At 41.0% G+C, this 18,270-nt stretch overlaps 1 protein-coding gene across 1 annotated transcript in view; it reads left to right on the top strand.

Annotated features, from left to right (window-relative positions):
• Positions 1-18,270, top strand: part of TAFA3 (TAFA chemokine like family member 3) — a 679,693-nt gene that overhangs the window by 311,669 nt on the left and 349,754 nt on the right. Inside the window, exon 2 of the mRNA XM_077294926.1 lies at positions 9,777-9,892. Coding sequence (XP_077151041.1) covers positions 9,778-9,892 — 115 coding nt within the window. The 5' untranslated portion in view covers position 9,777. The remainder of the gene's footprint in view (positions 1-9,776; positions 9,893-18,270) is intronic.

Raw genomic sequence — 18,270 nt, 5'->3', positions numbered from 1 at the left:
AAAACAGCTCTAGACAAAAGTGGTATTTCTAATGATTCACAAAATGTATTACTCCTTGTCCGGCAGGTTGATAATTTTGGCATAAATAGAGCAAACTCAGGTATAAGCAAGGCAGACTTCAAAAATTCCTCTCATGATAATTTCTCCAAATATCTACCAGGAATTTGGCTTTGATGTCATGGTTTGTAAATAAGTTATGACTCAAACAGATTGCCAGACATGCTCCGTCTTTTAAAGTATAACATGTATAATATAAGTCTTAGAATTATACCAATCATTATAATGCTTTGGGGTTATATATATATATATATATATATATATATATTTATTCTGTAGCTTATTCATTCTGTTGCAGATTTGTGGAGCTCTTGCACACTGTATTTCACAACCATGTGCATACGTTGATTATTTTTTAACATGCGCTTTTACCTCATTTTTGACTGCATTTTTTGTCTTTTGTTGGTGTGTCATGCTTTAAATAAAGCTGCTTTGTTTTTGATACTTCAAAAAGTTTATTTTTTGCTTTGACAAAATCTTATTGAGATACCTACTTGCTGATCACATGCGTTTTCGATGTGTTTCCTTGGAAACACATTGAAAACACATATGCATAATTTGCTGCAGATTTTCCACATCTAATGTCTATGGGAAAGTGCTGGACTGAAAATTCAATGTACCCGCAAGAGAAATTGACATTCTGCGGGTTTGAAAAATACACCTCAGTTCAGTTTATACTTTCTAATAAAAAAGCACAGTGTTCCTGAGATTTCTGTAAATCTCACCCACTTTGCTGGAACTGTAAGATGCTGCGATTTTGACTAAGGTAAAGCATGCGCGTAAAAAGCACACGAAAGGCTCATCTTGAGAAATTAGCATATACTTTGCCACTGAGGTAAAAAAAATCAGCAAATACTCAACGTGTGCACGTGGCCTTAAGCTATGTTCAGTATGCGGTCAGTATGTTACATCAGTATTTGTAAGCCAAAACCAGGAGTGGAACAATCAGAGGAAAAGTATAATAGAAACACGTCACCACTTCTGCATTTATCACCCACTCCTGATTTTGGCTTAGGAATACTGAGGTGAAAACCTCATCAAATACTCAATATGTGCACGTGGCCTAAATGTTACAAAAATGTAAAACCAACATGTGCTACATTTCCACCATGAGTATGTGCACATAGTCTTTCTGTAGAGTCTTCTGAGCAGAAACTGCCACATACTAATGGTGTCTTTAGGGCCACGTGCACACGTTAAGTATTTGGTGACTTTTTTACTTCAGTATTTGAAAGCCAAACTCGGTAATGAGTGAACAATGTAGAAGTGGGGCACGTGTTTCTAGTAGACTTTCCCTTTGACTGTACCACTCATGGTTTTGGCAAACAAATGCTGGAGTAAAAAATCATCAACTACTTAACATGTGCACCTGGTCTATAACTCTGGACTCCAATTAGTAGATAAATAAATCTTTTATTACATTGCAAAAAATTGACAGCTTATAGGTTTGAACAAAAACCGACATATCATTGACATCTATTAACATCCAAAAATGTCCAAACAATTTCCGGACCATAGGACAACTCCCATTAACAATAGAACCTATAAAGACTAACGGAGTATGACGCCCCAAAGAATATTTGACATTGTACATAATATAGATACAAATAATTTTATTGATGAATACAAAAAATCATAAAAACACAGTAGAGTTATAGAAACTTGGTGATGACAGAATAGGAAACCATGGCGGTACCATAGAGAAGTTCCAAGCAATCCAATGAAAGTATAGAACAAAGAGGTATCAGTCCTCACTTCAAAGGACCTGACACATATAGCATGCAGACAAGTGTCCAACCAGCGGAGCACAGGAAAAACGGCATTACCACAGGTAAATAGACATTGTGTAATTGGTTGCCAAGAGACCCATGTGCTACCGCCCCACAGTAAAGTGCCAAGTGCATAAGGTCGATACTATCTATGGTGCTTACCCATATGGAAAAGGTACCTGCAAGGTACGTAGCCCCGATGTACGTTTCGCTTTTATTAGCTTCCTCGGGAGGCTTGTGTGAGGTTGCCAAAATGAAGGGGCTTTTATAATAAACAAGTAATGAGTGGCGTCGCTCTATGCCGCGCATGTGGGGCGGTCCCCGAACCACAACACGTGACTTCCGGCCGTCCCAGCGCTGAAGGGGAAAGGAGGAAAACACTCCATGACGTCAGTATTCCCCACAGGATGCCATCTGAGAACATCTGCAAAGCTCGGGTCCATGCGCGTACCGCGATCACCATCTTAGTTACTGGCTGAAACCAGGGCAATAGAGCCGTGGATACAAAAGCATAAAGAAGGACCAAAGAGCGCAGGCAAGAAACCCGGATGACAGGTAGGTATAGGACAGTTAAGTCTGTAGAAAAAAAGATGTTAATAGAGTACCATAAAGAAGACGTATGTAGGGGAATAATGTACCGCGCCTGCGCATACCACAGCGCCATCTTTGTACCTGGCTATAGGATGAAATAAAGGGCAAAACTGAACTACACCAGCTTATAGGTTTGAGCCTAACATCACGTGCACTTGCCCTTTTAGATCTTTGACAGGCTGACCATTGTCATTTGGACAGGATTACGCAGTGCTGCTTTTTTGTATGTTTACATCTTATAGATGCCACTACGACTTTTCCCAGGTGAGGCTGCTTCAGGGAAAACAGGCAGCATTTTTCTGAAGCAGCTACACCAGAAGGTGAAAGAAGTATTGAACATGTGCACAGCAGCGTCATTTTTTCATTTGTGGGCACTATGTCCATTTTTGCCACGTTTTTTTGGTCCTTTTTCTGGTGGATTTTGCTTGCAAAAGATTGTGTGTGCACATTGCCAGTTAGCAGAACCTCAAAACTTTTTCAGGAGTATTTGAAGTGTTTCCACTTTCTGCTCCAAAACCTCCTAAAAACTTTGTGTGCTTGCCCTAACCCTTAACCCCTTAAGCACCGAAGGTGGTTTGCACGTTAATGACCGGGCCAATTTTTACAATTCTGACCATTGTCCCTTTATGAGGTTATAACTCTGGAACGCTTCAACAGATCTTAGCGCTTCTGACATTTTTTTCTCGTGACATATTGTACTTCATGATAGTGGTAAAATTTCTTTGATATAACTTGTGTTTATTTGTGAAAAAAACTGAAATTTGGCAAAAATTGTGAAAATTTTGCAATTTTCCAACTTTAAATTTTTATGCCCTTAAATCACAGAGATATGTCACGCAAAATACTTAATAAGTAACATTTCCCACATGTCTACTTTACATAATCACAATTTTGGAACCAAATTTTTTTTTTGTTAGGGAGTTATAAGGGTTAAAAGTTGACCAGAAATTTCTCATTTTTATAACACCATTTTTTTTAGGGACCACATCTCATTTGAAGTCATTTTGAGGGGTCTATATGATAGAAAATACCCCAAAATGACACCATTCTAAAAACTGCACCCCTCAAGGTGCTCAAAACCACATTCAAGAAGTTTATTACCTCTTCAGGTGTTTCACAAGAATTTTTGGAATGTTTAAATAAAAATGAACATTTAACTTTTTTTCACACAAAATTTATTTCAGCTCCAATTTGTTTTATTTTACCAAGGGTATCAGGAGAAAATGGACCCAAATTGTTGTTGTACAGTTTGTCCTGAGTACGCTGATACCCCATATGTGGGGGTAAACCACTGTTTGGGCACATGGCAGAGCTAGGAAGGAAAGGAGCACCATTTTGCTTTTCAATGTAAAATTGACTGGAATTGAGATGGGACGCCATGTTGCGTTTGGAGAGCCCCTGATGTGCGTAAACATTGAAACCCCCCACAAGTGACACCATTTTGGAAAGTAGACCCCATAAGGAACTTATCTAGATGTGTGGTGAGCACTTTGACCCACCAAGTGCTTCACAGAAGTTTATAATGCAGAGCTGTAAAAATAAAAAAATCATATTTTTTCACAAAAATGATATTTTTGCCCCCAATTTTTTATTTTCCCAAGGGTAAGAGAAGAAATTAGACCACAGAAGTTGTTGTTCAATTTGTCCTGAGTACGCTGATACCCTATATGTGGGTGTAAAGCACTGTTTGGGCGCATGGCAGAGCTCGGAAGGGAAGGAGCGCCATTTGACTTTTCAATGCAAAATTGACTGGAATTGAGATGGGACGCCATGTTGCGTTTCGAGAGCCCCTGATGTGCCTAAACATTGAAACCCCCACAAGTGACACCATTTTGGAAAGTAGACCCCTTAAGGAACTTATATAGATGTGTGGTGAGCACTTTGACCCAACAAGTGCTTCACAGAAGTTTATAATACAGAGCCGTAAAAATAAAAAATCATATTTGTTCACAAAAATGATTTTTCACCCCCAATTTTTTCTTTTCCCAAGGGTAAGAGAAGAAATTGGACCCCTGTAGTTGTTGTGCCATTGGTCCTGAGTACGCTGATGCCCCATATGTGGGGGTAAACAACTATTTGGGCGCATGGCAGAACTTGGAAGGGAAGGAGCGCCGATTGACTTTTCAATGTAAAATTGACTGGAATTGAGATGGGACACCATGTCGCGTTTGGAGAGCCCCTGATGTGACTAAACATTAAACCCCCCACAAGTGACACCATTTTGGAAAGTAGACCCCCTAAGGAACTTATCTAGATGTGTTTTGAGAGCTTTGAACCCCCAAGTGTTTCACTACAGTTTATAACGCAGAGCCGTGAAAATAATTTTTTTTTTCACAAAAATGATTTTTTAGCCCCCAGTTTTGTATTTTCACAAGGGTAACAGGATAAATTGGACCACAAAAGTTGTTGTACAGTTTGTCCTGAGTATGCTGATGCCCCGTATGGGGGGGAACCACTGTTTGGGCACATGGCAGAGCTCAGAAGGGAAGGAGTGCCATTTGGAATGCAGACTTAGATGGATTGGTCTGCAGGCGTCACGTTGCATTTGCAGAACCCCTGATGTACCCAAACAGTAGAAACCCCCACAAGTGACCCCATATTGGAAACTAGACCTCCCAAGGAACTTATCTAGATGTGTTGTGAGAACTTTGAACCACCAAGTGTTTCACTACAGTTTACAACGCAGAGCCGTGAAAATAAAAAATCCTTTTTTTTCCCACAAAAATGATTTTAACCCCCCAAATTTTTATTTTCCCAAGGATAACAAGATAACTTGGACCCCAAAAGTTGTTGTCCAATTTGTCCCGAGTACGCTGATACCCCATATGTTGGGGTAAACCCCTGTTTGGGCGCACGGGAGAGCTCGGAACGGAAGGAGCACTGTTTTACTTTTTCAACGCAGAATTGGCTGGAATTGAGATCGGACGCGTTTGGAGAGCCCCTGATGTGCCTTAACAGTGGAAACTCCCCAATTCTACCTGAAACCCTAATCCAAACACACCCCTAACCCTAATCTCAACGGTAACCCTAACCACACCCCTAACCCTGACACACCCCTAACTCTAATCCCAACCCTAATCCCAACTGTAAATGTAATCCAAACCCTAACCCTAACTTTAGCCCCAACCCTAACCCTAACTTTAGCCCCAACCCTAACCCCAACTTTAGCTCCAACCCTAGCCCCAAACCTAACCCTAGCCCTAACCCTAGCCCTAACCCTAACCCTAGCCCTAACCCTAGCCCTAACCCTAGCCCTAACCCTAACCCTAATGGGAAAATGGAAATAAATACATTTTTTTAATTTTTTAATTTTTCGCTAACTAAGGGGGTGATGAAGGGGGGTTTGATTTACTTTTATACCAGGTTTTTTAGCGGATTTTTATGATTGACAGCCGTCACACACTGAAAGACGCTTTTTATTGCAAAAAATATTTTTGCATTACAACATTTTGAGAGCTATAATTTTTCCATATTTTGGTCCACAGAGTCATGTGAGGTCTTGTTTTTTGCAGGATGAGTTGACGTTTTTATTTGTAACATTTTCGGGCACGTGACATTTTTTGATCGCTTTTTATTCCGATTTTTGTGAGGCAGAATGACCAACAATCAGCTATTCATAAATTTATTTTGGGGGAGGCGTTTATACCATTCCGCGTTTGGTAAAATGGATAAAGCAGTTATATTCTTCGGGTCAGTAAAATTACAGCGATACCTCATTCATATCATTTTTTTATGTTTGGTGCTTTTATACGATAAAAACTATTTTGTAGAAAAAATAATTATTTTTGCATCGCTTTATTCTGAGGACTATAACTTTTTTATTTTTTCTTTGATGATGCTGTATGGCAGCTCGTTTTTTGCAGGACAAGATGACATTGTCAGCAGCACCATTGTTATTTACAGTGGGGCAAAAAAGTATTTAGTCAGTCAGCAATAGTGCAAGTTCCACCACTTAAAAAGATGAGAGGCGTCTGTAATTTACATCATAGGTAGACCTCAACTATGGGAGACAAACTGAGAAAAAAAAATCCAGAAAATCACATTGTCTGTTTTTTTATCATTTTATTTGCATATTATGGTGGAAAATAAGTATTTGGTCAGAAACAAACAATCAAGATTTCTGGCTCTCACAGACCTGTAACTTCTTCTTTAAGAGTCTCCTCTTTCCTCCACTCATTACCTGTAGTAATGGCACCTGTTTAAACTTGTTATCAGTATAAAGAGACACCTGTGCACACCCTCAAACAGTCTGACTCCAAACTCCACTATGGTGAAGACCAAAGAGCTGTCAAAGGACACCAGAAACAAAATTGTAGCCCTGCACCAGGCTGGGAAGACTGAATCTGCAATAGCCAACCAGCTTGGAGTGAAGAAATCAACAGTGGGAGCAATAATTAGAAAATGGAAGACATTCAAGACCACTGATAATCTCCCTCGATCTGGGGCTCCACGCAAAATCCCACCCCGTGGGGTCAGAATGATCACAAGAACGGTGAGCAAAAATCCCAGAACCACGCGGGGGGACCTAGTGAATGAACTGCAGAGAGCTGGGACCAATGTAAAAAGGCCTACCATAAGTAACACACTACGCCACCATGGACTCAGATCCTGCAGTGCCAGACGTGTCCCACTGCTTAAGCCAGTACATGTCCGGGCCCGTCTGAAGTTTGCTAGAGAGCATTTGGATGATCCAGAGGAGTTTTGGGAGAATGTCCTATGGTCTGATGAAACCAAACTGGAACTGTTTGGTAGAAACACAACTTGTCGTGTTTGGAGGAAAAAGAATACTGAGTTGCATCCATCAAACACCATACCTACTGTAAAGCATGGTGGTGGAAACATCATGCTTTGGGGCTGTTTCTCTGCAAAGGGGCCAGGACGACTGATCCGGGTACATGAAAGAATGAATGGGGCCATGTATCGTGAGATTTTGAGTGCAAACCTCCTTCCATCAGCAAGGGCATTGAAGATGAAACGTGGCTGGGTCTTTCAACATGACAATGATCCAAAGCACACCGCCAGGGCAACGAAGGAGTGGCTTCGTAAGAAGCATTTCAAGGTCCTGGAGTGGCCTAGCCAGTCTCCAGATCTCAACCCTATAGAAAACCTTTGGAGGGAGTTGAAAGTCCGTGTTGCCAAGCGAAAAGCCAAAAACATCACTGCTCTAGAGGAGATCTGCATGGAGGAATGGGCCAACATACCAACAACAGTGTGTGGCAACCTTGTGAAGACTTACAGAAAACGTTTGACCTCTGTCATTGCCAACAAAGGATATATTACAAAGTATTGAGATGAAATTTTGTTTCTGACCAAATACTTATTTTCCACCATAATATGCAAATAAAATGATAAAAAAAACAGACAATGTGATTTTCTGGATTTTTTTTTCTCAGTTTGTCTCCCATAGTTGAGGTCTACCTATGATATAAATTACAGACGCCTCTCATCTTTTTAAGTGGTGGAACTTGCACTATTGCTGACTGACTAAATACTTTTTTGCCCCACTGTATATCCGTCTTTTTGTTCGCGTATTATTCCACTTTTTATTTGGCAGTATGATAATAAAGCGTTGTTTTTTGCGTCGTTTTTTTTTTTTTACGGTGCTCACTGAAGGGGTTAACTAGTGGGACAGTTTTATAGGTCGGGTCGTGACAGACGCGGCGATACTAAATATGTGTACTTTTATTGTTTTTTTATTATTTAGATAAAGAAATGTATTTATAGGAACAATATATATATATTTTTTGCATTTTTTTTGGAATTTTTTTTTTTTACACATGTGAATTTTTTTTTTACACCATAACATTGCCCCGGGGGGGGGGGGGGGGCATGATGTTATAGTGTAAGATCGCACTTTGAAGCCACCTCCCTGCAGGACCCGGATGCCGCGGCCATCTTGGATCCGGGCCTGCTGCAGGGAGGAGGAGGTAAGAGACCCTCGGAGCAACGCGATTACATCGCGTTGCTCCGGGGGTCTCAGGGAAGCATGCAGGGAGCCCCCTCCCTGCGCGATGCTTCCCTATACCGCCGGAACACTGCGATCATGTTTGATCGCAGTGTGCCGGGGGTTAATGTGCCGGGGCGGTCCATGACTACTCCTGGCACATAGTGCCGGATGTCAGCTGAGATAGTCAGCTGACACCTGGCTGCGATCAGCCGCGCTCCCCCCGTGAGTGCGGCCGATCGCATATGACGTACTAACTGGGAATTAAGTCCCAGGTCACCTTGATGGGATAGTACCACATATGGGATTAAGGGGTTAAAAGCTTTTTTATTTTTTTCATTACGTTAACAAATTAGAGAAGACAAAGTTTAGCAACAACTCAGTTCCTCAGATATTCAAGATATTCAAGATTTCTGTTGCTTTTGGATAATAAAACTTTTGCAATTCAATCCAATATATCTTGTAAGAGCTAATTACATCACAACAACACCTCTCTCATCTCCTTACGGTTTGCTACAATGTAGCAGTGTGGTTTTCAGTCATTTTAGGTCACAGAGGATTCATTAGTCTTCTTACAACTTTGCCAAACTCTTGACTGTCAGAAGTATTGGTCCTGTATGGATTTCAGCCTCCAAATGAGAACAAGAATATTGCAGTTCCCGGACATGAAGCAAGGATCTCCAAAATGGTGTAATATTATCTTAGAAAAGTAAAATGCTCCTTAGCTTTTTATTAAGCAAAAAACATCTTTAGTTTTATAAAACTGTTAGGGCATGGAAACCTTTTAGGGTATGCGCACATGACATCTTTTATACATGGGCGAACGAAGAGGAAGACGCTTTGAGACACATTGGCATTTTTTGTCCTGTAGCATCTTTTAAGTCTTTTCCTGAGCTCTTGTCGTCATTTTTCACTGCCTGCATTTTTTTAAATCGTTTTTATGTTTTGCTTAGGTTGACTTTTGTGTTGACTTTTTCCAGTCATTTTTTATTCATATTTCAACAACAAAGAAAACATGAGCTGTTTTTGAAGTGAAATAGTTGGGAAAACACTAAAAAAGATGCCTGGTTGTTTCCTGGGAGTCTTTTGAGTCTTCTCTTTGACTGTTTTGTAACGTAACAAGCATCTTCAAAAGGAAAAATAACTAATGACTGAAGAATGGTGGGCCATTTCTTTTGGTCATTTGGCTTATTTTGAATTGCAAAGAGATTAAAATCCCCTCAAAACCCTGAATATATGAACAAGAAGTCCTTTTTAAATAGAAATGCATGTGTCCATTTCATTGCGCACTTTGTGAAATAGCTTTTGGAGCAGACCTGTCTGAAAAAGACATTGTGTGCACATACCCTATTTCCAATCTTTGCATGGGCAATTTTAAGATGGCAAATGAGTAATTATTGTTATTGTTTTTTCAGAATGGGTAAAAGAGAGATTCAAAGCTTCATCAGATGGGTATTGATTCTCACCCTCTGCCTTTTAACCCTATGGGGACGTATAGCCGCTGCATCTACACACCACAGAATCCATTCAGGTATGTACAATGCACTTGTCATTTTCTGGTGGAGGAATTTGTTTCATTGCACTATCAATGCATACCAAACATTTTGGAATCTACTGTATGTATTTTTGTCCTCTTCATGCAGTTTCCAACCTCTTTGTGTGTTCTACAGGATTTGTGAGCCATTCTGGGTGATCATTTGAGTAGTCATGTGATATATATGAGGGCTCTTTCAGATGTCAGTGTGTCTGGTACGTGTGCTGGCGCTTACACACGTAGACCCTTTCAAGTGAATGGGTATGTGCACATGTCAGTGTGCTTCCACAAGCCATGTATCCATGGGTAAAACACGCTAACATGTCCATTTTTTAACAGCAGCACGGTCTGCAAAACGTCCCACACAGGTGCACACTGATGATACACGGATAACATCCGTGTGCCATCAATGTGACATGTACCGGCGCCTGGTAATCAGCAGTACAGTTAGCGCTGTTCCTCAGCGCCAGGTGCTGAAGGCTGCTCTCATCATTCTCCCCTGCTCTTGTTATTATCAGTTTAATATAACACGACATTCTCCCATGCTCACGCTGATCGCAGTGCGAGCAGGGGAGAATGATGCGAGTGGTCTTCAGCACACGACACCAGGTAACAGCACTAACTGTACCACTGCTTCCCTGGCGCCGGTTTGTGTGGTACTGATGCGTCAAATGGGCAGCACATGGTTGACACAGGTGTGCTACAGGTATGCCACAAGTATGACACATACGGACACTGATATCTCTGATACTGTTTTTTCTGGTACCGGAAATAACAGGACATGTGAAACAGGCCTAAGACTGTATTTCCATGCATCACAAGCTTGTTTTAGGTCTCTTCCAATAGTTTCAAGGAAATATACCATCTTTATTGTTTTTAATATTTACAACCAGAGAGTGAAACATATTTTTTCTAGCCTGTTTTTATTTTCTGATTTTTTATTTTAATTGTTTTTTCTACTTTCTGTAAATGATTATGGTGGCGGATACCTTGACTTCAACCAAGCTTCTGCTTTGAAATGGTTAACATCTCAAAAATGTCTGTACGTTTTGTAACTTACAGTAGGAAAAATTGTATGCAGATTATTAAGCAAGATATTAGAAATTTATATCTGAATTAGTAGACAAACACTGAAACTGCAACTGTATGTAATGATAGGACTAAATACTGAAATCTCTCCACTCACCTATGGAGATTGGAGTACTTACTCCAACAAAATCAATGTAATATTGATGACAAGGGCGCCAAAAAAATACCAACATGCAATAATAGTTCTCTGATTATAAATTAACCCTGAGTAATGATTATGAATGTATAATTTAATAGTTCAAATTTCAAAAAGTAAATAGCCTACTCTTTGTATGAGGTTTAACAGTTTTCAGACAGAGTTCCCCAGTGTTAGGTAGAAGATTAAAGAGGTAAATCTGCCCCATCTGGCAAGGACCCACATGGGCAGGTGAGAGCAGCAGCTTCATGATGTCACCATTAGAGTAAAGTCTAATCATTCAAAACATTCTGGTAACCTAACATCTTCCTTCTTCATGGATTATACTATGGGCAGCATCAATTTGGCTGAAGCTACTTCCCATGTTGACACTTCCCAGAATATGTTGTGTAGCTAGGGGGACAGATCTTCATCTGTCAATCAGTCAAACAGATTTTCCATTTTTGATATTCTCAGATAAAATATGTACTTTACACACTCAGGCTGCTGTCACACTAGCAGTATTTGGTCAGTATTTTACATCAGTATTTGTAAGCCAAAACCAGGAGGGGAACAATTAGAGGAAAAGTATAATAGAAACATATGCACCACTTCTGTATTTATCACCCACTCCTGGTTTTGGCTTACAAATACTGATGTAAAATAATGACCAAATACAGCTAGTGTGACGCCAGCCTTAGGGTGAGCTCCTAAATTTGATTCTACTCCAACACTTACCCAATCCCTGCAGGTCGTTACTTTGTGGTTTCATATTAACTCAGTAGAAATAGCTAGAAATAAGCTCTCAACCAGACGTTGAGTGAGTTGTTTCATTGGAGATTTGCTGAGTGGGTAAAGTGACCAACAAAAACAAATATTTCATAGATAGATAGAATAAAAGCTGGCAATGCATCTGCCATGTACAGTAAATCACAGCATGACAGGTTAAAATAGAATAGATAGATTAGGTAAATACACATAGAATACATATATAGATGTCAGTGACATACATATATATACTGTATATGTATAGATATTACATAGATAGAGGAAAAGCCAGCAATTCAGCAGCCCCGTAGTATAAAATCACAGCAGGAGTCCACAGGATAGAAGAGATGAATTACATACAGTAAATACACATAGAATAAGTAGATATACAGATGTCACTGCCAAATACAATTAGTACAGTGTGTGTGCAGCTTACTGTACATATGTTTATTTAATAAAATATTATTTTTCTGAAAAAAATGGTGTGGGCTCCCTCGTTATTTTCTTAACTATTACTAGTACAGCTATTACTATTAGCTCACAGCTGTATACTTAGCCTTTACTGGCTATGAAAATGGGGGACACTAAAAAAATGACTTAGGGTCCCCATATAATTAATAACCAGCTAAGGCTATGCAGACAGCTGTGGGCTGATATTAATAGCCTAGGAAGGGGCCATGGATAAGTCCCCTCCCCACAGGCTAAAAAGTTCAGCACTAAGCTGCCCTGGAAAAGTGCATCTCTAAGATGTGCCAATTCTAACACTTGGCCTCACTCTTCCCACTTGCCCTGTAGCGGTGTCAAGTGGGGTGATAGTTAGAGGGGTTGATGTCACCTTTGTAATGTCAGGTGACATCAAGCCCAGAAGTTAGTAATGGAGAGGCGTCAATAAGATGCACCCATTACTAACCCTATAGTCAAATCGTATAAAAACACACACACAGAATAAAGTCCTTTAAGTGAAAGAATGACAGAGACTCCTTTAATAAATCTTAATTAAACCATACTTATGGCATCACCCATTCCACTGACGCCTTTGTCTTTTACAAAGGAGTTAAAAATAACAAACAACCATATTCCTCACCTTTCCACATAGATGATAATCCATCTGTCCCACGATGGGTCTAGCTCTGCTACATCTAAATGGCAGGCTGCATGGTTGCATGATGTGACCATACAGCCTGCCATCGAGCAGAGACATTGACTTCTTTATATTTCTTCACTGACATCTTTATTTATTTATCTACTCTAGTTTTATATATCTATTCTATCTATTCTAGTCTAACCTGTCACTTTGTGGTTTTACTGTACTCGCCAGATGAATTGCCAGTTTTTCAAAGGACATCGGTGCGTAAAAATCAGATAGCACTCACATGGTCCGTGTGGCGTCAGAGTTTTTCGCTTTCACTGGCGAGTCTTTGATCGCAACATGCTGTGATTTTACATGCACGTCGAATACGCCTGAGAAAAAATACGGTGATGTAAGCTGCCCCATAGTTTAACGCTGGGCCGAGTGCTATTCAATGGTTTCTCACATAGCACTCGGCCACATTCTACGGTAATGTGACTCAGGCCTAAAGGTCAAAATTAGGGGTATGTGTGAAATTTATAAGGGTGCTTGCCCTTAGTAGACATAGAACTGGAGAAAAGTGCACATCTTAGATTAAAAAGTGAAGGTTATGAAGACCACGCCATATTCTGTACACTATAATTTAATTCAGCTACCTTCATAAACCATCTGACAATTTCTTACAGGGCTCTGCCCTCTAGTATTCAATATACCCCAAATGGTGATTTTTCTACAAATCCTCAAGTGGTTGCATCATTAGATGGACCTGTCACTATAAGTCATACTTTAATGTCATTTTCAGTTAAATAATAGCTTACATATAAATGTGGCGTGCCCTTTTTTATTCTTTAAACCAAAGGCTGGCCATGTCTTGCAGTGAAAATGTTAAGTAGATATTGACTGAAGTAAAACAGTAGGAGAAATTGGTGCAAAATATGAAATTATTAAAAAGGAAAAACATTTCACAGAATTGAATGAATTTCACCTTCTTAGTAGTCTAGAAAATTCAATAAATGACATTGATGCTCAAGGCCTTGACAAGCTAACAAGGGCCCTTATATTTTTCTTAAAAACTTATAGCCCTGCCATTCCTCAAAATACTAGCCAACAGCATTTTTGTCATCTATATGAGCTGTCCCAGGTAAAGCACTAGCCATAAGCACTATTGAAGGGTTTTCCAGTTCTTTCAATTTCATGGCGGATCATGAATGTTAAATTGCTGAAGTCAGAATCTCAGCACCCCATGTAAGCTGTCAATTTGAAGGCAAATGGACATTCTAAATGATGAGTCTAATTATATTATATGAGTCTAATTATCCGCAGCTCCTGCTGTGGACAACATCTCCTTCTATGTACAGTCATGGCAAAAGTGTTGGCACCCTTGCAATTGTTTCAGGGTTGTAAATGTTTTGATTATGTCGTGCACCATTGACAAAGGAAAATTAAGATCTCTGGAGATGGACTAGTAACATTGAGATTGTTGATATTGTTCAGCAATTTTTATTCTCAAGTCCTCAGACAGTTCTCTTGTCCTCTTTTTGTTCCCCATGCCTAATGTAGAACACACAGACATACAGTGTAAAGTCAGTCTCACACGCCCAGATAATTCCAGTACCGGAAACAATCGGTACCAGAATTATCCGTGTCCGTGTGCCCCTACGTTTCTGGTGTACATCAGTGTGGCACACGTGTGCCACCCGTGTGCCCACTGGGTACCACAGGCACCGTGCTGGGTACCACATGTATCAGCATCTGGTGCTGAATCCGCGATTCATATCTTCCCTGCAGCAGCGTTTGCTGCATAGAAGATATGAATAATAGTGTTTAAAAGAAAGATCTATCTGTCCCCCGCCCTCCCACCCCCTGTGCGCACCCCCACCCCCTGTGCGCCCCCCCGCTGTTCTGAAAATACTCACCCGCCTCCCTCATTGGCTGTCGCTCCTTCCTGTCCTGGCCGCACCTTCTACTGTATGCGGTCACGTGGGGCCGCTCATTTACAGTCATGAATAGGTGGCTCCACCCCTATGGGAGGTGGAGCCACATATTCATGACTCTAATCGGCGGCCCCACGTGACCGCATACAGTAGAAGGTGCGGCCAGGACAGGACAATGCGAGGGAGGTGGGTGAGTATTTTCAGAACAGCGGGGGGGCGCACAGGGTGTGGGAGAGCGGGGGACAGATAGATCTTTCTTTTAAACACTATTATTCATATCTTCTATGCAGCAAACGCTGCTGCAGGGAAGATATGAATGGCGGCTTCAGCACCATGTGGGGGGGACAGCGCTTACTGTAGCGCTGTCTCCTGCACGGCACAGGGACTGCACACGGAGACCGTCCGTGTGTGGTACGTGTTTTACACGGACCCATTGACTTTAATGGGTCCGTGTAATACGTGCGCTCCCACGAACACTGACATGTCTCCGTGTTTGGCACACGGAGACACGGTCCGCAAAAAATCAATGACATCTGCACAGATGCATTGATTTTAATGGGTCTTCGTGTGTCAGTGTCTCCGGTACGTGAGGAAACTGTCACCTCACATACCGGAGCCACTGATGTGTGAAACTGGCCTAAAGATTGAGTCAAATTCTCCTCTTTTTTTCCAAGTTTCAGGTGTGATTTTTACATTGTCCACACCTGTTACTTTCCATAGGTGAGTTTGAACGAGCATCACATGCTTGAAACAAAGTTGTTTACCCACAATTTTGGAAAGGTGCCAACAATTTTGTTCTGCCCATTTTGTTTTTTTGTGTGAAATTATGTTCAATTTGCCTTTTTTTTTGTGTTGCTCAAATACACACAAAGGAAATAAATATGCCAACTATTTCGACCATGACTGTATAATATACAGTTATTCTTTTTAGTTGCTGCCATGTAAAAATAATTGTATTGGTCTTTGTTGACACCAATAAAAGGGGCATCGATACAAGAAAAATATATCATAAGGATTAGAGAAGAGCTAACACGAACGTAAAAGTTCCAGATTCGTACCGGACAGTTAGTTCTTCAGGAAATCCATTGCAGCATTCGGAATTCCAGGAGGACAGAGGGAGGGAGAGAGAGAGAGACAAACTCAACGTTTGGGTCCCCATTTTTTCAATGGGGTTCCGGTTCTAGTTCAAATTTAAGTACAGTTTTGGTACCTTAACCGAACTTTGGAATACATTTTGCATCGAGTACCAGAAATCGAACTTCCGTGGGTCCACTCATCCCTAATAAGAATCATTTGTTTTTTACCATCTAGGTGGTTGATAGCTGATGCAAGAAGATTTGTTATGCTTGGTCAAAGAGCTGTCTTAAAATGATATGTTTGCAAGCATGGTGGCTCAGTGGTTAGCACTGTCTCCTCTTAGTATTGGGTTTGAATCTGACCAAGATTAACATCTGCGTAGAAATTGACTGTTCTCTTGTGATTGTGTGGCTTTCCTCAATATTTGTATTGTTTTATTGCTAGGATGCTTATTATTTCTATAATGTCAGTGTGCTAAGACAACAAAAATGTGATTGTGATCATTGAATAATTATCTCTGTACAGCCTTGCAGAATATGTTGATGATAATTCATAATCAGGAAATAAAAAGCTACTTTCTTGGTTTCTCTAAAATAAAAACACCCCCAAAAAAATACAAATAAAGGGCACCAAGAGAAATAACCAATGTCACATCCCAACCTATTAACACCTGCTGTAGGCACAACCTAATACATCAGGTTTACCTGTAATGTTCCATTAATCCTAGCTTCCTGCTTTGCTTTATTATTGTTGTGTTAACACTATTACTATTTAAAGGGATTGTTTATCTTAAAATGTAGATTGTAAAGTCGGGATGGTTCATTCACTCACCACTATAGCAATAAGCACAATGTACATACACACACAATTGTCAAATGTGGGACACATTTACCATCATCTGCATTACATTTTTCTCAGTGTGAAGTTATATAGAATATTAAATGGCTCGGAACTGTTGGATGTTTTGTCTACCCCATACCAAGCATGGGGCAGACTTCAGCTGAAAGTAAACCCACTTAATGTGAAGCTTTCCATCATGACGCCCTTTGGGAAATGCTGTGATAGGGTTTACTAGACAGAAATCACAAGTAGTGTTGAGCATTCCGATACCGCAAGTATCGGGTATCTGCCGATACTTGCGGGTATCGGAATTCCGATACCAAGATCCGATACTTTTGTGGTATCGGGTATCGGTATCGAAACAACATTAATGTGTAAAATACAACATTAATGTGTAAAATAAAGAATTCAAATAAAAAAAATTGCTATACTCACCTCTCCGACGCAGCCTGGACCTCACCGAGGGAACCGGCAGCGTTGTTTGCTTAAAATGCGCGCGTTTCCTGCCTCCCGCGACGTCACGGCTTCTGATTGGTCGCGTGCCGCCCATGCGGCTGCGACGCGACCAATCACAGCAAGCCGTGACGTAATTTTGAGGTCCTGGAAGCTTAATTCTAGGCATTCAGGATTTTAAAATTACGTTCCGGCTTGTGATTGGTCGCGTCGCGGTCACATGGGCGACGCGACCAATCACAAGCCGTGACGTCACGGGAGGCAGGAGACGCGCGCATTTTTAAAATTACGTCACGGCTTGTGATTGGTTGCGTGCCGCCCATGTGACCGCGACGCGACCAATCACAGCAAGCCGTGACGTAATTTCAGGTCCTCAATGCAGAAATAGGCATCAGGACCTGAAATTACGTCACGGCTTGCTGTGATTGGTCGCGTCGCGGTCACATGGGCGGCACGCAACCAATCACAAGCCGTGACGTAATTTAAAAAATGCGCGCGTCTCCTGCCTCCCGTGACGTCACGGCTTGTGATTGGTCGCATCACCCATGTGACTGCGACGCGACCAATCACAAGCCGGAACGTAATTTTAAATTCCTGAATGCCTAGAATTAGGCATTGAGGACCTGAAAATTACGTCACGGCTTGCTGTGATTGGTCGCGTCGCGGCCACATGGGCGGCACGTGACCAATCACAAGCCGTGACGTCGCGGAAGGAAGTAAAAGCGCGCATTTTAAGCAAACAACGCTGCCGGTTCCCTCGGTGAGGTCCAGGCTGCGTCGGTGAGGTGAGTATAGCAATATTTTTTATTTTAATTCTTTATTTTACACATTAATATGGTTCCATCAGGAATACCGTCCGATACTTGAGTCCCATTGACTTGTATTGGTATCGGGTATCGGTATCGGATTAGATCCGATACTTTGCCGGTATCAGCCGATACTTTCCGATACCGATACTTTCAAGTATCGGACGGTATCGCTCAACACTAATCACAAGGAAGAATCTTACTGGTATAAAACCTGGCCAAGG

Source organism: Ranitomeya variabilis, chromosome 3 (assembly GCF_051348905.1).
Source record: "Ranitomeya variabilis isolate aRanVar5 chromosome 3, aRanVar5.hap1, whole genome shotgun sequence".
In the NCBI taxonomy this organism is placed as follows: Eukaryota; Metazoa; Chordata; class Amphibia; order Anura; family Dendrobatidae; genus Ranitomeya; species Ranitomeya variabilis.
This window is presented reverse-complemented; position numbering and strand designations above follow the sequence as displayed.